This window comes from Nycticebus coucang, chromosome 7 (assembly GCF_027406575.1).
Source record: "Nycticebus coucang isolate mNycCou1 chromosome 7, mNycCou1.pri, whole genome shotgun sequence".
NCBI lineage: Eukaryota > Metazoa > Chordata > Mammalia > Primates > Lorisidae > Nycticebus > Nycticebus coucang.
Window position 1 is genome coordinate 102,119,001 of NC_069786.1, and position 24,149 is coordinate 102,143,149.

General features: G+C 41.4%; 1 protein-coding gene across 2 annotated transcripts in view; it reads left to right on the plus strand.

Moving 5' to 3' along the window:
* The first annotated feature begins 2,314 nt into the window (after positions 1-2,314).
* The window catches only part of PARD3B (par-3 family cell polarity regulator beta), a 1,103,837-nt gene continuing 1,082,002 nt past the window's right edge, over positions 2,315-24,149 (plus strand). For both annotated transcript variants that reach the window (XM_053597659.1, XM_053597658.1), the window contains exon 1: positions 2,315-2,869. In XM_053597659.1, the coding sequence (XP_053453634.1) occupies positions 2,750-2,869 (120 nt within the window). In that variant the 5' untranslated portion in view covers positions 2,315-2,749. The remainder of the gene's footprint in view (positions 2,870-24,149) is intronic.

Below are 24,149 nucleotides of genomic sequence, written 5' to 3' on the forward strand. Positions count from 1 at the left end.
TAGAAACAGGATTAATTCAATTTAATTAAATCATTATTTTCATGATAAATAGTGCTTATTATAAATAATGCCTTGAAAGGTCAAATTATTTTAATAGTGCAAAACAGGATAATGAAATACAGATCTCCTGTAGATTAAAAATTATCATTATTTAATATACACCTGATACTATCTGACATTTTAGTGATACTTTCTACAAGGCAGGGCAGTTTAATAATAGTGGTTGGAATTATTTCTTTGTATAACATTTCTTTAGTGGCTGCTCCTAAACTTGCCCAAACTGTTGGATAACAAAGGGGAAAACATCACATCACGGGCAACATTTATCCATCCAGCATGCAAAACCAGAGAATGGAACCCAGGCTTAGAATCCTCTCATGTTACTCAATCAAGGCAAATTATTTATTGTCTTCTGCCCAGCCTGTCTCACGAGGCATGAAATATTGATTTAGGAATTTGCTGGGCATGAATGACTGTGTGTTGCAACTGTGTTCTTTTATATCACTTCTTAATATATGATAAATTGCTTCTATGCATGTGGTGATGAGGCTGAATAACAAATTAAACCTGGCTATTTAATAAACATGAAATGTAAACACTAAGCTCTTTTCAAAAGAGTGGTGTGGGTTTCCCACAAGGCCTGATTCCGATCTTCCCATGAGTAGGATTGGGAGAGGCTGGGTGTTCTTCGTGATCCACTGGGTGATTCTCAAAGCCGGGACATTGGCTGTGGAGTTCTAGGTATTGGAGAGGAGCTAAAGTGGGACTGAAAGGGAGTTTGTGATGTGAAGAGGAGCAGGAACTGTTCGTGCCCCAAGCAGAAAATGGGTCTGGAGCAACTGTGAAGAAAAAAGTAAAGCCTTAAAGCATGAAGGACAGGGCGGCGCCTGTGGCTCAAAGGAGTAGGGCAGCCCCATATGCTGGAGGTGGCGGGTTCAAACCCAGCCTGGGCCAAAAACCAAACCAAACCAAACAAAACAAATAAAAAAGCATGAAGGACAGCAGCATACAAAGTTATTTCATCAGCTGAAAATCTTTGCTCCGTGCTACTCTACATGTCCGTATAATACCCAATATTGAAAGAGAAGGTCCTGTGTTAGTACTTGGCATTAGTATTTATTTGTTTGATCTATGTATTCACTGCTTCCCATGTAAAAAGCAGCAAAGCAGTTACTGGGAAGACTCTGGTGTGAGACCACCTGGGTTCTAAGCCAGTCTCTGCTACTCTATAAATGTGTGGTCTTAAGCAAATTGCTAACCCTCCCTTGGCCTCATTTCAAAAAGGAGGATAAAGTGCGGCCTTTGGGGAGAGCCTGGCTGAGAATGGAGGCCCCACTGAGAATTGCAGAGCCAGTGGGTGGAAATAGGTAGAGAGACATGATGTGAGCTCCTACTTTCAACCTTGACACAATGGAGTACTCTTTGGATCTTGTGATTTTATGAGGAAATCTATTCTTCCTTTGGTTTGTTTAAATACACATTAGTTTGTATTGGATTTGCGACCACATCATACTGTCTAATGTACACCTTAAGTATGCTCAGTCCCCTAATCCCCGGAGCACTATTCTTCATGCACAAGATGGGAAGAATAACCTCAAAGGAGCTCATTTATGTGAGAGCTAAGAATGATGAGAATAGTATTTGTTGATTTCCCCCCCAGATAACCCTCTTTCAATTGGTGATGGATACACACCTTCCAAATCATGAGCCTAAGGGTGCTTAATTTTTTTCTTAATGACATGCACAACGGTAGTTACATTTCAGAAGGGTATGTGTCAACACACGCGATCCTATCTGGGTCTGGGGTGTGACTGTTGGCAGAAGGCTTAGTGTCACGTCTGGCGCGTTATCCCCTTCGGCTCTGATGTCTCAGGGCTCCAGGGGGCAGCTGCAATGCTGTGCTTTAGGCAAGCTGCTAACAGGCCCTTTGGCCATCCCTGTATCTCAGTACCTGCCAGCCTGCCGCCGCTGCCTGGGGTGTGACCAGAAGCACCTGCTCCTGGGCTGTTTTTGAATCTCGCTCCAATCCCCTCATTTTAAGGGTGTAGTTCTGCACTCTCCTAGCTACTCCCTCAAGTGTGCTTTACGAGATCCGGTTTCAATCCCCGGGTGGGTAACACTCAGGTCCCGTTACAATTCCCCACAGCTCCGTATGCGTGCGCGCCACAGGGAGCGAGCCGAGGAGAAACCGAGCGAGGGCCCGAGGCTCCCGGGCTCCGGTTAGCGGAGCGGCGCGCGGGGCCGGGAGCGCCGCGGCCCCTTTAAGAGCCGGGCCCAGGCCGGCGGGGCCGCGGATCCCAGAGCGCGGCGCGCCGTGGAGGAGTTGGAAGCCGGCGCAAAAGTTTCCTCCCAACTCCGGCCCCGCGCGCCGCCGCCGCCGCCGCCCACTCCAGCCCGGGGACTGGGGCCGGCCCTGCCACCGCCGCCGGGGCCAGCGCAGGGCCAGACCGGCAGTTTCGCTTCGGCGGCCGCCGATCAGCCGCCTCGGCCCGGCCAGAGGAGGCGGAGGAGGAGCCGGGCCGCCCAGCAGCCGAGTCCCGGCCGCCCGCCACCTGGGAGGTGGCCCTTCCCGTGGCCGCCCCCTCCCCAGTTCCCGCCTGATAGCAGCTGACTGCCCGGCGTAAGGGGCTCCGCCGCGACCCCCCAAGGCCCGAGGGGGCGGCAGGGAGAGGCGTTCGGGTCCCGGGCCCACAGTTCTCCGAGAGAGGGGCTGTGCCTCCGGGTCAGACACCTGTTCGGCCTGGCCAGGATGAAAGTGACCGTGTGCTTCGGCCGCACCGGCATCGTGGTGCCCTGCAAGGAGGGCCAGCTGCGCGTCCGGGAGCTCACCCAGCAGGCGCTGCAGAGGTACCTGAAGACCCAGGAGAAGGTGAGGGCGGTGCAGTGGGCGCGCAGGCGGGCGGGGGAAGGGGGGCGCGGCTGCGGGGCGGGCTCCGCGAGCGCCCTGGCCAAGGCACCTGCCGGGAGCCCCAGGACCCGGTGGCGACTCTAGGGGATGCAGAGCACATGTGGCCACAACTTCTGTATGTTGCTAATGTAAGTGATCTAGGTGGGCGTTGGTGGGCCTTGCTACTCACAGAGGGGATAGATGGAATGACAGTATTGAAATCGCCTGGGGCTGTTAGAAGCACGCTCTGGGGCCCTAATCCACGCCTGACTGATCATCTGCTCGCTAAAGAGATCCCAGGTGATTGGAATGCCCATCAGAGCTTGAGCAGCTCTGGTCTAGAACTTGTTGGAGGGGACGTCTTAGAAGTTTCTGCTCCGCTCAAGTGCGATTTGTGACCCGTTAAGGCCCGCCCCACTCCGGTTCCTGGGAGTTTAAAAGTTGATTGGTGCTAGTAACTCATACTCGGAAGTTACAAACTGATGGGACCTTTGGAGAGTCGGCCTGTCTAGCTGTCCTCTCTCGGTCACTCGGAGAGGAACTCGGGTGGGAGGATGCTGTTTGCGCTCACCAACCAGTCTATGTGGGGCGTTTTTAGTTTAATGCTACACATTCGATGAGCATTGACTGAGTGTGGGCTGTGTCAGGTCCTGGGTGACTATTAAAACAAGAAAGCCAACCAGTCACTAGCTCTGCTGCTGAAGTCGGGAAAAAGTAAAAATTAAGAACTTTTAATTTTTTAAGTGTGCAATACATGTTTGGAAAATTAACTGGACCCTAGAAGGAGTGTCAGGTACTTGGATAAGTATTGGACCTGTTACTTCCTCAATGGAGGCATTAAAAAGCACCTTTTAGTATTTTCCAATCCACACATGAACATTTTGTAGGCCCCAAATCTACCTGAAACAGGGCAAGTCACAAATTTTTGTTTTGGAGGCTAATGGTTGTCTTGATATTTATTCTCATGCCTTGAGACTGTAGAAATAGTAGGTTGGCCAGTTTAGTGATGGAAAAATGTAATTTGTAATTTCATTTTAAAGTCTTACGGTGTAAAAGTTTAAGAGTAAGTTTGTTTCTTCCAGGTGTATGGGGATTTAAGAAAATACCTGCACCTTCTTTGCCTCCACTTAGAATAATTATACAGGAAAAAATTTGATTCTGGATAAATATGTGTGTGTTGCCTTAACTACTCAAGAACTGGAGAGTATAGTAAAACGTCTATTAACATATTAAATATAATCCCTAAAGTGGAACTGTTTACTGATGAAATTGAGGTGGAATAGGGAAAAAATTTAAAGTGGCTTACAAAGCACTTAGTGCAATGTGTGTGTTGCCATTGACCATTGTTAGAATAGTGTGCGCTGTTTATATCATGTAATTCAATTAAAAGCTGAGATTTAAACAAGTGATTGTCTTCAAAATCCTATTTCACTAACTTTTGAACATGAGCTAAAGTTAATAGTAACATTACTTTAGACAAATTATTAACATATATCTTATTGAAGGATTGTCTTACTGAGATTATTAATTTACTTTCTAATTCATTATTAAAAGTAATTTATGCCCTCAAATCTTGTATATTTAAAAGTTTAGTGTAGGGAGCCATCCAGGTAAAAGAAGTAAGCGACAAGCTTGTAAATAACATCCAGAGAACAAACCAGATGATATTTAATGCACTGTAATTTGATTTTAGAAGGTGTTAAAAAGCAATTGATATTTGGACTGGAAGTATAACTTACAATATCACAGATCCCAAGATGTAATTACATTGATCAGTTTATTATTACAAGACATTATATTCTGTGTTTACATTTATATACTAGTGAATGTGACATTTAAAGGTCACTTGTAACTTATAAATCTTCCCTCCCTTTTTTGGCTTTTAAAATTTCAATTTAAGTAGCAAATGATGTTTTTTCCTCTCCCCAAATATTCTTCTGTAGTTTCATTTTAAATAATATTATAATCGTAACAAAGCTTGACTAATATTAAATGGTATTCCTAATGGTAATAAAATGTCAAGAAATACTTCATGCTTTTATCCATTGAATTTTTTTTAATTCAATTTGAGAAACAATTTGTAATAAATTCACTTTCTGTAAATCAGTGGAAGATATTTAAAAGGCTTGCTTAAATCTGTATAATAAGGTTTTAAACCCTGAGCTCCATAATAACAGTAATGGCTAACATGTGCCTAGTCCTGTGCTTACTCTGCACAGGTGCTACTTTTAGAAGATTTACATATATTATGACTTACTCCTTACAATGGTGATTTTCCACCTGTGTGCTACAGCGCACTGGTGTGCCGTGAGAGCATCTTAGGTGTGTAGTAAAGATTTTTAAAGATCATTAATTATTTTTGAAAGACTTACCTGTTCAAAGCATGGGTAAGCCTACTTTTTTTTTTTACTATTTTTAAAAATCAGCATAATTTAAGTGTGCCCACAAGATTAAAAAAAAAAAGGTTGAAAAATACTGCCTTACAACATCCCCAGGATGTAGGTGATATTATTATCCCCATTTTACAGAAAATGGTGAGGGGAAGGGACATAGATAAGACTAGTAAGTGATAGAATGGGGATCTGAACCCAGGAACTGTGACTTTGGATCTTTGCTCTCAGCCATTAACTACACAGCCTAATACTGTATGTTGTTATACAATATAATTTACCCATCTTATTATATAAATTACAGTTTTAAAAAGACAATTCTATTTACTGTTTGCTACAATACCACAACAACCTAATGATAGCAATTTTGTTTCTTATATAGCAATGGGACATCCACAAATTCCTCTATATCTTTTATTATAGAGGCCTACACGTTATAGGGGGAATTCTAATTTCTGAGGCATGCATATTATAAGATTTGCAAATCAAGAATGAAAATATTCTTAAGTCTAATTACAAATGGAAAAAACGAGCAAGAACTCCTAGATGTCTAGGTGGAGAATGCTGTAAAGAAACAAGCCTGGTGGGAATATGAATGTAAGTTAAGGCCATTTTGTTCCAGGGGGGGCCTGAACAATTAGGATGGGAGAAAGGCAGGTTTCAAGATTGAGGATGAAAGTTGGGAGGTAAAAGCCCAAGGAGGTTGTTGTAGATTTTATGGGCAACATCTAAGTAATCGCTGCCGGCTGAGAATAAACAAAGGGAAATGGTATGTTTGGCATCTTGGGAACCAGATAAATCAACATCAAATAAAGCCAGAAGGAGGTGAGATGCTGGGGATTGGGGGAGGACTATGCAAAAGGTTGTAATTATGTTCTGAAATCTGGGACTGTGAGGTTCCTACTGCCATTTCATGAATTCCATTGGAAAGGGAAATTGATGGAGGGGCGAGAACTATGGGATAGCTTATCTCTGGATCTGGGTACTTTATCAGTGTTCCTACTCTGAATCCAATTTAGTGAAATAGTCAGTGGAGAGATGATTGTCATCTTAGCGATCAAAGTGGGAATCATTGAGAAATTAGTTAAATTTGTCATCAAGATTGGGATGTCACAGGTGATTGGGTAATTGAAGCATATCCTCTTGGAGCTCTCAACCCTGATTGAACATTAGTCACCTCCAATTTTAACATTTAACATTTTAAACAATACAAATGTCTGAGTTCCTTTCTCAAAGGTTCTCATTCAGTGGGTTTGGAGTGGAGACTGGGCACAGGTATGAAAGCATTTCAGGTACTGTAATGCTAGTCAGGGTTGAGAGCCACTCATCTGCTCTACAAATCTTTTGATGTTGGTGAACTCATTTGATTTTCATCTCTTTTGGTAGCAGATATGGTGTCTTAGATTTCTACAGACTAACTTGTCATTAGGTAACTGTCCCTCTACTACCCTGAAAGAATTCACCTCATTGCAGGTATTCCAATCATTAAAGTGAATGTTCATTTTATATATGCAGTTGTCCCTCGGTATCCATGGGGTATTGGTTCCAGGAATTCCACTGGATGCTTTCTGCTCATGTTCTTGCTATAAAAATGGCATATATTTTATTTGCATATAGCCTGTACATATCCTCCTGGATATTTTATATCATCTCTGGATTATTTATAATAGCTAATACAGTGTAAATGCTCTGTAAATAGTTGTTACATGTATTTATTAGGGAAGAGTGGTAAGAAAGTGTTTAGGATATGTGTGACTTTCTTTCCCAATATTTTCAATTTGTGGTTATTAAATCCATGGATTCAGAGGGCCAGTGAAGGGCGGGTGTGTGAATGGTGAGGATGAAGTGAATAAGGGAAATACTTACTTAGTAATGTGGGTGATAGTAGGTTCAGTGGTTCAAATGAAATGAATGAGATAATAAGAACATTGAGTGCATAAGATAGTGGGCATGCTGGAATTTAAGGGCCAGCTTGTGGATATATTAAGTGTATATAAGTATACATTTTTTTTTAAAGCAAACCGACCTTTGCTAGACTTAAACTGAATCTTCTGTATTCCATTTTCTTGAATAATTTGTTTTACCAGTTGAGATGGCTTCCCAGAACTACTAGTCTAATAAGACTAACACTCCATTCCCGACCAATTGTGGGATCAGAATCTTTAGAGAGTTTATGCAGTAAGAAGAATCTGGTATGATAATACCAGAGTAGCCTGGTACTCTGTGTGGGAGTAGCCTGAAGAAATAGGCTACAGCCCTTGAATTTTTCTGAACTTTTCAGCTTTTGATGCCTTGTAACTGAAATAGATTGTAAGGTTTTTGTGTACATGAACCAGGTCCAGACAGGATTCCTAAAATGCTTTTCAATTTATCGGCCACCGAGTGACTTAAGTGCTGTCTTTCCTCTCCAGTCCTCCCCTGCTTGTGTGTGGACTAGATGCTCTTCACAGCGTGTGGCTGGAACTGACTCTGATCAGCCCGGCACATGCTTCTAAGCTGGGTTTGGTTCTGTTACTCAGTTTGCTTTAAGCAGCCTCTACGTTTGCAAACAGAGGGTTCGTGGGACCTGCTGTGACCCACAGACATATTTTTGTAGGTCTGCACAGTGTTATATTTTGACTAGTTGTCAGTGTTTAAATATTTTTGGATTTTATGTAAAAATCCAGATTTCTGTCTTCTTTTGGGGAAAAACAAATGAGATGCTCTGACAATACTGACTTTCCTACATTGCAACCGTCAGTTGGAAATGAGACACCTGCTTTCTTTACAAGGAATAAATAATCCTCTAGTCTCCATTATTGCTTCATCAGCAGTGAGGATAAGTTGTTATCATAATGCTTGATGTTTTTACTCTGTTCCTACTTTCTCATTTATAGCCTACTTAATGCATTGTTGCTATCTGCCTGGCCTACTAGTAGGTATTTGCATTTGTACCCCTGAACCTTCTCTTCCCTCTCCCCCTCAGCTCATACTCACACTTAGACACACCACACAGTCTGTATAATCCAGTGACCTACACAGATGGTTTGCTGGCAGCCAGTGTTTGGCCTGTGGTTCATTGTCTGAGTGAAGTTAATTGCCTGTGTGAGATTGGGAGTCACAGCCATAATTTGTAGCTTCAGTCCATGTGCTCAAATGTCTCAGTTAACCAGGGATACATTCCCAGGGAATTCTGTGCCATAGATTCCCTTTGAAGAAATCTCACAGGTGGAAGGGTTACCAGATTTCTATAAGACTATTTTCTGATCATTAAAATCATTTGAAGAGTCTGTTAAAAATTCAGAACGTTGGACCTTTCTTAGAGAGTCTAAAGCGATATAACCCAATAGAACTTTCCTGGGTGAAGGAAATGTTTTTTATCTGTGTTCCCCAATGGGGTGGCCACTAGCCACATGCAGCTCTTCAATATTTGAAATATACCTAGTGTAACTGAGGAACTGAATTTTAGATTTTAATTAACTTACATTGAAATAATCACGAATGGGCCAGGCTCATGCCTATAATCTTAGTACTCTGGAAGGCTGAGGCAGGTAGATTGCTGGAGCTACAGAATTCCAGACCAGCCCGATTACGAGCAAGACCCTGTCTCTACTAAAAATAGAAAAATTAGCCAGGCGTTGTGTCAGGCACCTTTAGTCTAAGCTATTCAGGAGGCTGAGGCAGGAGGATTGCTTAAGCCCTGAAGTTTGAGGTTGCTGTGAGTTTGAGGTGCTGATGCCACAGCACTCTACCCAGGGTGACAGAGTGAGACTGTCTTAAAAAAAAAAAAAAAAAGAAGAAGAAGAAGAAATATAAATGGCCTTCCTTAATGGATGGTTCAGGTCCTATGTTCCTCTGATTTTATTGTATTTTTTTTTTCAGCTGCTTTTGGAAACCGCTGGTTTAAAGTTCAGATCCCAGGCAGTCCTTAAAGATGTTGCTACTCAGTCTGTTGAGAACTTTACCTTCAGAAAGGAATGTTCATTTTCTCTTTGGCATCTTTTTTGGTAGAGAGAGCCTTTAATCTTACATCCTCCACCTAGACACACACAACCCAGCTGGGCCATAGAGCAAGTCCAGTCCATCTCAGTTTACACCATTAGTGCAACAGCCTGCGGATATACATCCTCCATTTCTGGTACTGGGTGGATAGCGAGCCAACAAGGAGCAGCGGGCCATTCCAGAGGTGAAAAATCTGGACCGTTTTCAGTGAGATTTAGATGCTGCTCAAATATTAGAAATTCCAAACACTTTGAGCATGTGCTTCTTGGATCCCACACTCTCCTGACTTCCTTCCTGCCCTCCTGGTCACACTCACGTGCTTTGTCTGGCTCCTTCCTTATTTCTCCACCTCTTAGCACTAGAAGGCCCCACGACACCGTTCTTACACCTCGCCTTGTTTCTCTCTACTTACCCAGTAATATGACTCCAGACCATGTGTATAGCTGCAGCCAGGATCGCTCCTCCACATGCCCAACTCCACACACAGCTGTCTCCTTGGCACCTTTCCTTGGGGCAGGCAGGCCTCTTACACTTACAGCATGTCCCCAAGTGGAATTCTTGATTCTCCCATTCCAGATCCACTTCTCCACCAAACTAACCTTGTCATGAAATGCCAACACCTTCCTTCCAGTGAGAAATTCTTGTGATCACCCATGGCTGCTATTTTTCTCTCATGATCCCCAGTCGATCTGTAAATCTGGTTGTCTCTGCTCTCACAATGCATGCAGCATCTGACCACGTTGCGCCATCTTCCCTGTGAGTATGCTAAGGCTTTGTTATTATTATTTCTTTATTGTTTCTGCCCCTGTTCCCCATACTACAGTCTCTTCTTAACACAAAAGCTAGGGTGACATTAAAAACTCTAGTCAGGTCGTGTGACTCTTCTACCTAAGATCCTCGACGTCTTCCTTCTCTCTCAGATGGACTGCATGAACTAATCGTGCAGAAGAGAGTGAACACAGTGGGCCTGAGACTGCTGTCCTTACGAAGGCCTGCTTGCAAAGCTGAACTTTCCCTGGCATCTGGGAACGTAGACTTGGGGAGGGTTTCTACCATTCCCTGATAAGTGTGACTCACTGTGCTGAAACCATTGATGCAAACACTATGCCTTGTGCTGAGGACCTCCACTTTTTCTGGGGGTCTGGAGTTTTTGTACATGCTAAGCAGAGAGTGCCTATGTGATCAGACCCTAATAAAAATCTTGGATGCTGAGTCTCTAATGAGATTCCCTAGTAGGCAACATTTCCTACATGTGGCAATAACTCACTGCTGGGGGAATTAAGCAACTCCTGGTTTCCTCCAGATTTCACCCCACATGACTTTTCCTTTGCTGATTTTGCTTTGTATCCTTTCACTAATAAATTACATCCATGAGTATGACTACTTGCTAAGTCCGTGAGTGTTCTCGGTGAACCATTGAACCTGGTGGTCTCGGGGACCCAACCCATTGTCTGTTACCTCCTTGACCATATCCTCTACCCCAGCCACACTCATCCGTCTGCACATTACTCAGACATTATGGACAGGCTCCTACTTCATGTGCTCTTTATGACTGAAATATTTTCTCCCATTTATCCATGTGCTTCTCATGTTTCCATTTAAATGTCCATGTCCTTCTGTAGGAAGCCTTCCTGGGCACCCTATTTATAATTATAACCCCTCCAGTTACCATCTCCGTGGCTCTTTTCTACTTTAATTCGATCCACAGAACCCATCCCTCCTTATTATACTAATTTTACCTATCTATTGTCTACCCTCACTAGAATATTCACTTCAATAAAGATAGCCTTCACCTGTTTTGTTCACTGCTGAACCCCCAGCTCCTACAAGAGTGCCCTTACCTCCTAGAAGAGTACATAGTAGGTTATTGATAAGTTCTTTGTCAGAGAAGTATAATGTAAGAGGTGGGAACCTCTGTAAATTGCCCACCCAAGGGACTTTAAAGAATTGGTCAACATAGGGAGGTGGTCAACATAAGGAATGAGGCCTACTGTACTGATATGTACATGTGGTATATGTCCAGTCTATGAAAATTAGGTCAGTTTAAGGTGGTGGTCACTGACGGAGGTGGTCAAGTGTGGAGGTTTTAGTCTGGTTCTATTACCATATGTCCATCACCATCTGTTGCAGTTATCTCTTGCTGTCTTACAGACTATGCCAAGTGTAGTAGATTAAAATACTACTCAACAGTATTATGTAGGTCAGAAATCTGGACCAAGTATGTGGAGAAGTGTGAGGTTTTCCAAGTCTGGGACATTCAAGATGGTATCTTCACTCCCACGTCTGGTGCTGCAGCTCGCCTGGGGACATACATCTGGACCCTTGGTTCTTCCTGTCAGCCAGGTTCCCTGATCCTTTTCCATGTAGTCTCAGGACCTGATCTTCCTGCCATGGCTTTTTCTCATGGTCTCTATAGCAAGACAGCTGGACTTCTTGCGGGGCAACTCAGGCCTCCAAGAGTACACAAGTGGAAGCAGCCAGGTGTTCTTAATAATTAGACCTGCAACGTGCATGTGCTTCCAGACATGCTGCTTTAGTTGAACCAAGTCACAAGCCCAGCCAGATTCAAGGGAGTGGAGTGTACAAGAGGCTGAATACCAGTAGGCATAGTTCTTTGGACTACTAGGTACAATGTCACAGGTCACATACCATCTTAACTGATAGGAATGTGAAGATAAATCAGTTGCTGTCTCTGGTTTTGATGAGTGTCGTAACCTCCTGGGGGCTGAGGCATGCGTGTGGATAAGCCAGTTTTGCTCCAGTGGCACATTTGCTGGGATGCACTATAGATAAAGAACGCCTTTTGAAAGGGAAGACATTGAAGCTGTTTTGAAGGATGATCAGGAATCTACCAGGAGGAAGACTCAGGTAAGGCATTCCAGCCAGAGGAAGAAAGTGGTTGAGGGTGTTATGAAAACTTGAGGGTTCAGGGAGGAGTGGTAACACACAGACTAATCTAACCTGGATTAGATTGAGATGACCCTCGGTGCTGCCCTAAGAGATTTTCATGCTTTCTTAATGTAGCTAGTGATTTTAATGCAAATATAAAATGTATTCACATTTAATTCAATTTGCATGAGTCTAAAATACAAACTTAAAAGTAAAGGATTTTTAAAAAATTAGGTAACAAAATTTTATAAAGAAATGGCCAACAGGATGGAGCCTGTGGCTCAGTGAGTAGGGCACCAGCCCCATATACTGAGGGTGGTAGATTCGAACCTGGGCCCGGCCAAACTGCAACAAAAAAATAAAATAGCTGGGCGTCGTGGCGGGCACCTGTAGTCCCAGCTACTCGGGAGGCTGAGGCAAGAGAATTGCCCAAGCCCAAGAGCTGGAGGTTGCTGTGAGCTGTGACGCCATAGCACTCTCTGGAGGTGACAAAGTGAGACTTTGTCTCTTAAAAAAAAAAAAAAAGAAAGAAAGAAAAGAAAAAAGAAATGGCCAACACATAGAGAATATTTTATAACTATAGGTACATTTAGCTAAAATTTCCCATTTTCCTTATGTATGGTGACAGTAGGGGCAAATTTTGGTACACCTTAAACAGTAAAGATACTGTAAAGGCTTGTTAAATTATATCACGTCACATTTTTGTTAATAAATGAGTAGTCAACGGTGTTTGTAAATTTGAAATCTTCATCTGTGACATAATTTTCTTTTCTAAACTGCCACTTTTTCCTTGATTATCTTCGAATGTGCTGTAGGCAGTAGTTCAGTGGTCCATTATAGCCACTGCGTTGTCTTAAATAATTTCAAATTCTGACAGGTTGACTCATTCCTTAGATTTTCGGTATTGAGTGTCCTGTAGTTCTGGGTTTTGCAGCAACATCATAATGCTTTTGCTTCATGAAGATTTGTGCAGTGTGGTCTCTTGTATTTGAACGGTGTTTTATTTTCAGTATTCTTTAGCTTCATGTTGCTTTACACATAATCTAGATTATCTCAGTTTGTATGGATTCATTAACTTAGCCTAACAACTTCTAGTTTTGGACAGTAGATCGCTTCCACATCTACCTTCAAATCCCAGTCTTGAATTGAGGCATCTAATCCAATGCCAAATAATAGATGTGCAAAGTTAGCTTCTTTGTGGACTCATGATTGCTGATGTCACCAAGCCTTTGCTCTTTTCACCCACCCTCTCTCTGTCCTCTGTGTCCCGTCTGTGCTGTCTATCAGGCTCTCTAGGACACTAGACCATGTCTTATTGACGTGTCTGCCAGAGAGGGAACATGGAAACCTCAGACATCTCTTCTGCCCCCAATTCCACCAACACTTCCCTTACTACATACAGTCAACCCTCAAGTCACATTACTTTGTCTTCTAAACCTGAAAGCTCATTTCCTCTTCAGCTTCAAGACGCCCAACCTCCTCTCCAGCACCAGGACCTGAACAACTTTCTCCATCTCTGGTCTCATATTCCTGTTTCCTTTCTTCAGAGCACTCAATACAAAAAGGCAAATCTTTCTCTTTACCCTGCTCTTTACCTTACCTCTTTACCCTTAACTCTGGCTTTGACCTTGCCTTATTCCCTAATACTCCCTCCCACAACCCCCCTGGGGAGACCTTCCATAATACTATCCTCTTCTCCCCCATCTCCTCCTCCCCGAGAGACCACATGTTCACCTTCTGGCAGAGGCAGCTGTACCCCTTCTCGCTCGGTGCTTCTCCACCTTCCCACTCCTCCTGCCCTGGCAACGCTCCGTTCATCCTTCAAGCCCCTGCCCAGTACAGCTCCTGGAGTGACGTCGCACAGCTTCCTGGCCTGCCCTTACTCCAAGCCAAACCCCCTCTGTCCATCCCTCCTATAGCCGGTCTCCGTACTGTGTGCTATGTTCGCATAGCACTCTGCCCTTTCTGTCTGTGATCCTGCTATTTTACTCTATGGTCCTGGCAGAAAGCATAATGCTTCACTTCTAATTCTTAAGTACTGAAGTGACTAGTTGTTAGGCTAATTTAGTGAATACATAAACTGTACCAGTGGCTTTTAGACTTTTCTTACAGAGTCACAGTGGCCAGAAATCCCCAGTTTGCTTCTCCAGACCTGCTCTTGGCCCTTCTCCAATCCCCTGTGTGGCCCAGGAGGAGAGCAGGGTGGACTCTCTTGCCCTCTGGCTTCTAGGTAGGCTCGGCCCTTGGGAGGGAAGCCCTGGTGAGAGGCATTTGCCTTCCTGTCAGGTGTCTGGGGGCTGGCCGCATCCCTTCCCATAGCCATGGCTTCTCAGTCAGCCCACTTCAGATGCTGCCTCCTCTGGTCCAGTATCGCTCCTTTCCCTGGCCCCCTGGGTCACTACTATGAGCACTGCCCCTAGATGGTTTCCTGCTGAGATCTGGACTGATAAACACAGCAAGAAATTTATTTTCCTCCACAACTCCATAACAGTGACACACATACCCCTGAAATAAGCTTCATAATAGTACTTACCCTTACTATGAATGATGCCTCCTGATTTTTTAAATTCTGTTTTTACTTAAAAGAGGCATTTGGGACACACTGAGCTTATTTTACCGCGCACATTTAGAAACCACTGAAGCTACCTGATGTTTGGGGACATTGGATGGACCATCAGGTGAGGTGACTCTAGAACTCTACCTAGCCCTTAGATATGATGATTTCATGGGTTGAAATAAAGTGTCATGCTGCTGTGAAAGTCCTAAAATTAAGTATACATTATGTATTTAAATGACTGTTTCTGTGGATTTTAATGCCGAGAACCCTATGTGTATAAGAGAGGTAAGATTTGGATCATGACACGAGAACTAGGTGTCATCTTGGCCCAGAAGTACCTGTGACTTGATAAAATCTTGGAGAAATGGAAAGAGTTTTGTCATCCTGTATTTCTTTCATCATGACATAGTGATGGTATTGGTAACTTTAAATATTAGGTCTGGATTTCTTCCTTTTGTAGCCCAAGTTGAGGAAATGCAAGATGGATAAATAATCTTTGTCTCTGTATTTATAGGTACATTTATAGAGATTCAGTGGGCTTGAGTTTTGACAGCAGCGTTTGATCAGAAACATTTTCCCAGAACCTTAAAAAGAATGTTTAGCTGCACTTCAAGTATTTCTAGTAAAAAGAACATTCTTTTTTTTTGGTTGCTGTAACTAGATTTGCGTTCAAATTTTCTCCTTTTTGTTTCACTTTTGCCTGTGGGTGAGAAAGGGCCATTTGGAAGTGACTGTGAGGGGTCCCTCCTGTATTGCTGCCTTAGTCTCCTAGGGCTGCCACGGCAAAGTACAACAAACGGGGTGTCTTAAAACAGGAGAGATTTATTTTCCCACTGTTCTGGTTGGCAGGGTCATGCCCTCTTATGGCCTCTAAATGGGGATCCTTCTTGCTTCTCCCAGCTTCTGGTAGCCGCCGGCAGTCTGCTTGCTTGTGATAACATGACTGCAATCTCTGCCTCTGTGTGTCACCTCCCTGCCTCTCCCATGACGGCACCAGTCACACTGGGTTAGGGCTTGCCCTAATGGCCTGATCTTAACTTGACTACAGGTATAAAGACTCTATTTCTAAATAAGGTCACATTCAGAGGTATGGGGGTGAGGGGATAGGATATCAAGGTACCTTGTTTGGGGGGAGGATACAATCTAACCGTGACAATGGCACTTCATTTTAATGCATTTTTTTTTCCTTGCTTTTACAGTAAGAGACACTGGAAGAATTCTGTTGACTTCTCCATTGCTTTCCCCACAATGTTACTCTCTTTATTTCTCAAACTTTTGCTCCCTAATGATCCACAATCCCGTTCTGTTTTATTGAGAATGGAAGCTCTTATGGTCTAATATCACTTATCTATTGCTTTCCCCACATTTCGGTGTCTGTGTGCTTATCTGCCTCTTTAGGTGACCCTTCTAAGACTCATGTGTGCCTTAAATTTCATCTCATGTCATATTCTTCACAGTCTGCTCCATCAAGCATTGATTGCAATTCATACAAGCCACGGGCTTCATTCCTATTCAGTCTATAATCAAGAGCATCATAGAGCAGGTGGGGTGTTGTTCAGCACCTGTCATGTGCCACACGCAGCATCCCTTTCCTTCAGCTTCCCACTGTCCACTTAGAGAAACACATATGCGTGTTGAAAATGAAGAACCCAGTAGCTACACGCCACGTGAATCCCTGGCCATTCAGAAGGTAGAGGTCAAAAAATGCATAGATTCTAGACAAATGCAGGAAAGGAAGGAGTGTGTCACGTGTCAGAGATAAAGAAAATAGAAGCATTGCGGTAGCCCTCAATTTACTGGTCATAGCTCCCTTTCACGCACATTTTAGAAGATCTGAAAGAGTTTTCATGGGTATGATATCTATTTACCATATTAGAAATTAGAATTGAGAAATTAAAAATATATTTAATTGATTTGCAATAACACCGGACCCATTAAAAATTAAAATAATTTATTTTTATGAAAAATAACTCTTTTCCAAAACAAAAGAGAAATGTAGTGAAACATAGCACAGCATAACATCTTTGCAAATCTCTTTGATGATTGGCTTCTTGGATAGCTGGATTCTCAAGTTTGCTTTCTCATTCAATCTGTTGCAGTGTTGTTTTGGTTGAAATATATGAAGAAAAGTCCTACCTCACACAGATATGGTTTGACCACTTCCCTATTCACCACCATCCTTAAGTTGGCCTACGTTTCATAGACTGGACATGCACCACATGTACGTTATCAGTACAGTAGGCCTGGTTCTGTATGTTGACCAATTTATTACAGTCCCTTGGGTGGTCAGCTCTGTAGTTGAAAAAGGAAGAAGCATTTAAAAACCTTTGTCAGTTAATTGTAGACATGATTTTTTGGATACACTGCATGGAAATTTAGTAAGTGATAGTGTCTGTCTTTTCTACCTCACCTCCCACCCCCCATGAAAACATATTTATAGTATCATAGTTTCTGTGGGTCAGGAGTCTGGGGACAACTTACATGGGTCCTTTTCTTAAAATGTGACCAGACTGCAATCAAGATATCAATTAGGCTGCACTATCATCTGGAGAAAAATTGACTAGAAAAATCGCTTTCAAACTCACTTGGGTTGTTAACAGAGCTCATTCCTTGCAGCTGTAAGACTAAAGGCCCTGGCTTTTTGCTGGCTGCTAGCTGGAGGCCACCTTTAGCTCCTATAGAGTCTACTTCCCTTTTCCAGAGGTCACCTGCCATTCCTGTCATTTGGGCTTGCCCAGCCCAGTTGCTTGCTTCGTCAAGCCAGCAGGCAGTTTCTAGAGCAAGTCGACTGGCAAAATGGGATGTTATATGACATGGTACAATCATGGGAATGACATCTCAACATGGTTTCTTCAATGTTAGTAGCTATGTAGAGTCTGGAGCCATATGAATGAAACTTTACATACTGTTACAGTCAGCTAGTTTGTGTTGTACTTTGACTAATTTATCCATAGACAATTTTTTAACACCATATGTTGGCAATTTGGAAAATAGTCATTCACTGAGTTGTGCCAATCTTTCAAATGTTGACATGTTTCATTATATAATATTAAGAGCCACATACATGAATCTTACCATCGATTTCATCAGAAGGGTCTGTCTTAGGGAGCTTCCAAGTTCATAGTGGTTGATACAAGTTTCCTAAAATTATAATTTTTGCATTGTCATTGACAACGAATGCTGTCACTTGTTTTCTTATCAGTGTCCAGGCCCATGTCACTGATTTTCAAGAAATATCTGCCAAAAGCTCAAGTATAAATAACCAGAGTTCATCTGCCAGTCATTCTTTTAACTGAAAATGGTGCTCCATAGCAAAACCAGTTGGTTCAGCCTGCAACCCAGTCAGCCACACAAGTGCTTCCCCCAAGGTGACGGTGGGATCTCAGTAGGCAGAAGTGCTCCATGTGTACATTCACTTTCTTCACACACATCAAGAATATGTGAAATCAAAGATTCAGAGTGAATAAAATTGTTACATTTTTATTAAGGACATTCTTAATAACTTTAACTGCATCTTTAAAGTTAAAGACAGCTTTAACTGCAAATGAGTGGCAGTGAATAACACAATGAACTGTTAGTACCATTTAGTGCAAGAGTGGGGAATCTTTTCCTATTGGAAGGGAGCATTTTTAATTGTAATCAAATACAGCCACATTTAAGAAACTTCAATTAAATAAATCTAACTACTATCTCACAGATAATTTCAAACAATGAAAATTATTTGTTAACTTAGCAGTTATCTAACTTTTTCATGACTTTATTGGGTCTGCTTTCTGTTGGAAAGCATTTTAATATTTGGCTGCAGCATGCAGGTTCCAATTTCTGTTGATCTTCCAGATGGTGAAGATCATTTGTGACCTGCAGAGCATCCTGATTTGGGTAGGGTAAGAGACTGTATTAATACATTCACAGCAATAAGTAGTTGAAAAGCAAGAATGCATTTTTCTGGGCATGTTGCTGAAAATGTGAATATTCTACTGTATTTTTCCATATTTTAACTGGACCTTTCTTAGCATCAAACAATGACTAAAATGTCATCTACTGAGAGCTCCATCAATTCCATCTGTAGTTCTTTAGATGCCTTGGTGATATCAGCTAGGTGAGGCTGAAATGCTAATTTCAGTGTGATGTCAGGATTCTCAAAGTCGGTAAACTTTCATTGTATTCTCCAATTAGGTCTATAACAGCTACATTTTATTCAAATGATTTGCACATATCCTGTTTACAATAATCTTTGCTAACAGGGGAAAAGGTTCATGTTAAATTTCCTTTTGAAGATGTTTTTTGAAGAAAAGAGCTTTTTTCAAAAAGGTTGGTTTTTTTTTTTTTTTTTTTTTTGCCACACATACAAGGAGCTAGTTTTACCTTGCAAAGAAATTTCAAGTTGTTTTTATTTGTCATGATACCACATAGAAATGCTTCATTCCTATAGAAATCTTCTTTCAATAATTCACATTGCTGACTCTGTTCTTAATGATATAATTGTCTGTTCTTGTATAGATAAAATTTTGACTAGCACCTGACTTGCAATAGCCAGCACACTGTAGAATGATATGGCAAATCCACGCTGAATACCTCCTCATTGAACTTTAGCATTTTACTAAACTAAGAAGTAGTTCTAAGGATTAATCATAAGTTCCAGAAGGTATTTGTCACGTTTCCTATTTCAGCACCAGTGTTTATTGTCAGGCATTCTCATTAAAAAATAAATCTTCAATCAGTATCAGCACCGATTAGTCAACTCATAATCCATTTGGATGGCCAAGGTACAGTTCTTGCAGTTGGGATAGTAACACGTTTGTTGCCAGATCTTTTCTTTGGGGAGTTAGAGTGTCACTGGGCAGTAGCACTGCCGTGTGTTTTTACTGACTTACCATCCAGCAGTGTCAATTGTCCAAAGCTTTCTTAGTATCTCAGTTATGGTGTGTGCTTCTCCAGCCAGTGCAGTACGAAGGCTTATCCTGTAAGGGGTTCCAGTGGGGTTTTCATTTCTAGTCTGAAAAACCATAGCAATTCCCACTTATTTTATGATGCATTTTTCTGTTAAAATGTCCATAACATAAACTTTACCATTTTTATTGGTTTTACATGTACATTTCAGTGGCATCAAGTACTCCGCATTGTGGCATACCCATCACCACCACTCATCTCTAGAACTTTCCTTCATCTTCCCAAACTGAAACTCCATATGTACTAAACAGTGATTCCCTATTTCAAACTCCTCCAGTGTCTGGAAAATGCCATCTACTTTCTGTCCATATGGATTTGACTATTCTATGTATCTCATAGGTGGAATCGCACAATATTTGTCCTTTTGTGACCTTATTTCATTTAACATAATGTCTTTAAGCTTCATTCATGTATCATGTATCAGAAATTCCTTTCCAAGTTTAATAATATTATATATATTATATATATAATGTTTATAATGTTTTATCCATTTATTCATCTATAATGTTTATTATATATTATAATATAAATAATGTTTTATCCATTCATCTATTGATCAATGGGTTAATTCTACCTTTTGGCTATTGGCAAATAGTGCTCCTGTGAATGTGAATATACAAACATCTCTTCTAGTCTCTGCTTGAAGATCTTTCAGGTATATACCCAGAAGAGGATTGAATTGCTGGATTGTATAATAATTCTATGTTTAATTTTTTGAGCAACCATCATGCCATTAATATTTTTCACAGTGGTTGCACCATTTTATATTCTCGTTGTCAGCCAAAAATTGTTTCCTTTTCTCCATATCCCTGCCAATGTTTATTTTCTGCTTTTTTAAATAACAGCCATCCTAATGGGAATGAAGTGTCTAATCTCCTCTTTGAAACCAATAGTCCATTTTTAAAAAAGTTATAAGTTTATTTTAGAATGAAATAGTGAATTTTAAATTATCATTTTAAAGATTTAAAATATTATTGCAAATTTGTGCAAGAGCAAATAACCTTTCAGAACTGGAGAAAAGTTTGGGCCTTGCAGACCTCCTAAAGTATTGGGACCCTTGTGATTCATAGACCACACTTGGAGAGCTGTTTGTTGAATTATACTATCAGAAACATGTTCACAGCTAGTTCAGGCACTCTTTCCATACATGGGTAAACAGCTATTTCTTTTCATTTACAAATCTATTTAAGAACTTGGAAATCTTTTCACCATCTATACAAAATATTTTATTTAATAACAGAAAAAGAAAAAACAAAAGTATTGCTATGGCATTAAAGTTAGCAAGGAAGAATATTTTGTCAATGACTGGGAACCAATTTAGGACTGGCAACAGAAGATAGGAATAAATTGTACTTTTCAGAAATATTTTGAATCTGTTCTCTTAATACTTTTAAGGTCATCTGAGAAGGGTGTAGTCTGTCTGTCTTCAAGTGAGCAGATTTCTTTGAACCAGTACTTACAACACTTACCTAAAACATTTCCACTGTGTTGCATAAAACGCTAGTTGGTGTTTGGGATATTTTACTATGAGTATGCCTGGAATACGAAAATAGCAAAACAGTGTGTTAAATCATTACAAGAAAAATGATTAAAATTTCATTAATGAAAAATATTTAAGAATTAGACACGTTATCCTATGTTTTATAATCCAAATATATCATTATTTAAAATGATGTGCAAAAATTATCGACATTTAAATGAGAATATGTATTTTCACTCCAAATTGGGGGTGATGGTATTGGGGTCAGGGGCAGACTCACGTTTCTTCTCTGCACAGTTCACGTATTTAGGTATGCTTGAAACGAGCTGCTCTAAATATTGCTAATTATTTCCATGTGTATAACTCATTCTTCTTAAGAAACCAAGGGGTTGGGAGGCTGAGGCAGGAGAATCGCGGAAGCCCAAGAGCTAGAGGTTGCTGTGAGTCCTGTGTACATCATGGCACTTTACTGAAGGCGGTAAGGTGAGACTCTGTCTCTACAAAAAAAAAAAATTAAAAAAAAAAAAAGAAACCAAGGGTTGTTATCACTTATCTTTATTGTATGACATCTTTTTACTTTGATTTAGATGCTATTTAAAAACCATAATGCCTTAAAGCTCTGATTTATAGAGAATAGATTTGTAGAGTATAAATGCTTAAATATTATTATGTATAAATGTCCACCTATGGGTTAAAATTACAAGATATGGTATGTAATATGGAGCAGTAACCATCAAATAGATGATAGACATCCATTTAACTATTAACTGAGGAGCATGACTGTAATTGCATAAATTGAACAGCTGACCTTCACGCGGCAGGCAGTCTCGCGTGGGGCTGCCTGGCATTCTTGGTCATACCCATTGTGTTTAGATAGATGCATAATAAGATATTTTAGTGTACCTTTTGTAACTAAAAATTGAGAGACATATTAGTGTTTTCCCTTTGGCTTTCACATCATGAGTTATGTAATCATGAATACCGCTTTACATTCTTTGATGCGGTAATCAGTCGGGGTGGGGTGAGAGCACTCACTGTACGAAAATAACACAGTTACCCAAAAAGTGAAAACGTGGGCAGCCCGTTCTTCATGTGGGGATTCCTACTGCTGCTGTAGCCTTACAGATCATGACATGAAACACCAGTGAGGCAGCACAAAACAAAACCTTTCTGCTAAACATTCACCACCTGTCTCCTATTTGGGCCTGGGATACTGAGTGGAGATTTAAGTGTGGTGAAGTTTATAAAAGGGCTGGAGGGGCTTGTCTGCTGATCAGTGCTGACTGAGTGAAAATACTGGGGCCTCTTCTGAGAATGCAAAGTCTGAAAGGGGATGAGATTTTATAGATGAAGACTGCGGAGCCATGACATGTACAGTAAAGCTATGGTCTCAAATCAGTGTCAGGGAAAGCTTTTTGTTCACTGAGTAAGGCAAACCTTGCCTCTGAAATGTCTGGTTTGTTATTCCCAAGAGGAGGCATAGGCAGGAAGAATGAAGAATTTGGCTGTGTTTATGGAAGAGAGAGCTTTGGGTTCTTAATGTGGTTGGACTGTACCCCACCTTTAGGGTGGTTGTCAGGGAGACAAATATGCTGCTGCTTGCTGCCTCTGTATTATGCTGGCAAAGGACAGTGGGGAGAAGGGAGCTTGATGATTCTGTCCTTCCGGTCATGACTGGACCTATCTAACTAGAAGAAGAGACTTGGTTTCTGGGATAGACTGTTGAGAATGTTGCAGTTTGTGGGCCTCTCAAGAATATTGAGTCTTGATTGCTTGGATAGGAGCTTTATTCCAAAGGTGAGGGAAAGTAGTGATAATGCATGTTTAAAGCCATCTTATAAGATAAATCCAGGGGCCAGTGTGCATATTATAGGATGAACTGGAAATGGGAAAAACTGAAGATCAAACAGGTGAGCTGTTGTAATTTAGATGTGTAAGTCTTGCTGGCTTTAGTTCTGATTTCTGTGTAATTCATTTCTACTATTTTAGGTAATATTTACAGCAGAAAATCCACTAACTTAAACTGGTTGGCAAAGAAAGTCAAATAGATTCATGTGGGGTTTGGGGAAAACTCTAGACGTGTCATCTGGGACCTGGGGGATAGCCCCTGCTCTTCCATGGATATGAACTGGCTTTTGAGCTCTCAAGACCTCAGGCATAGAGTCACTTATCTCTAAGGCTCATCCCAAGCCATAAAAGTGTTTTTTACTGTCTGATTTATTACTTTCAAGTATATTTCTAAGTACTAACCTCTACGTGCTGCCAAGGAGTGGTCTTTTAGGAGCCTATTATGATGAAGTATGATGAATAGATGACTCATTTGTAATTAACAGTGTGCATTTCCATATAAACAATATCTGAGCTCCAAGTTTCTCATAATTTTCTCCCCTAAGTAGGGTTAAGCCCTTGAAATTTTGTTTGCATCTTTAATTTATTTGGAAAATGAATTTTTTGAGATATGCATATCTCATCTCCCTAGTTAGAATGTAGCCTCCTTGAAAGCAAAATAGTTTTGTTCTGTTTGCTTATTTGTTTTAATCCATCTTAACGCCTTAAACAGCACCGTGCACACAGAAAACACTTTATAAAGTACATGAGTGAATGTGGAGCTGAAGCATCACCCTTAGCTCAGATCAAATTCTTGTGAAGTTTGGAATGATGTAACAGAAATTAACAAAGGTTTGGATCCGTGGTATTTTATTACTGTATTGAGTTAAATACTGTATTTGTAATTATCATTGTTCTGTCTACATGTAGGTGTGACCAAAAAGGTGAGTCACAGTAAACTGCTACAGGAAAAATGGTGGGGATGGATTCGCAGTCACGTCACTTTTATTCTTTACACTGAGAAAAGAGATTTGCCCGGGATCAGTTTTTTGAGTAACTTCATGGATCCAGAATAGTGCCTTGCAGTCGGGAGTCGCAGAGCACAGCCGGGGGAGCGGGGAGTCGCAGAGCACAGCCGGGGGAGCGGGGAGTCGCAGAGCACAGCCGGGGGAGCGGGGAGTCGCAGAG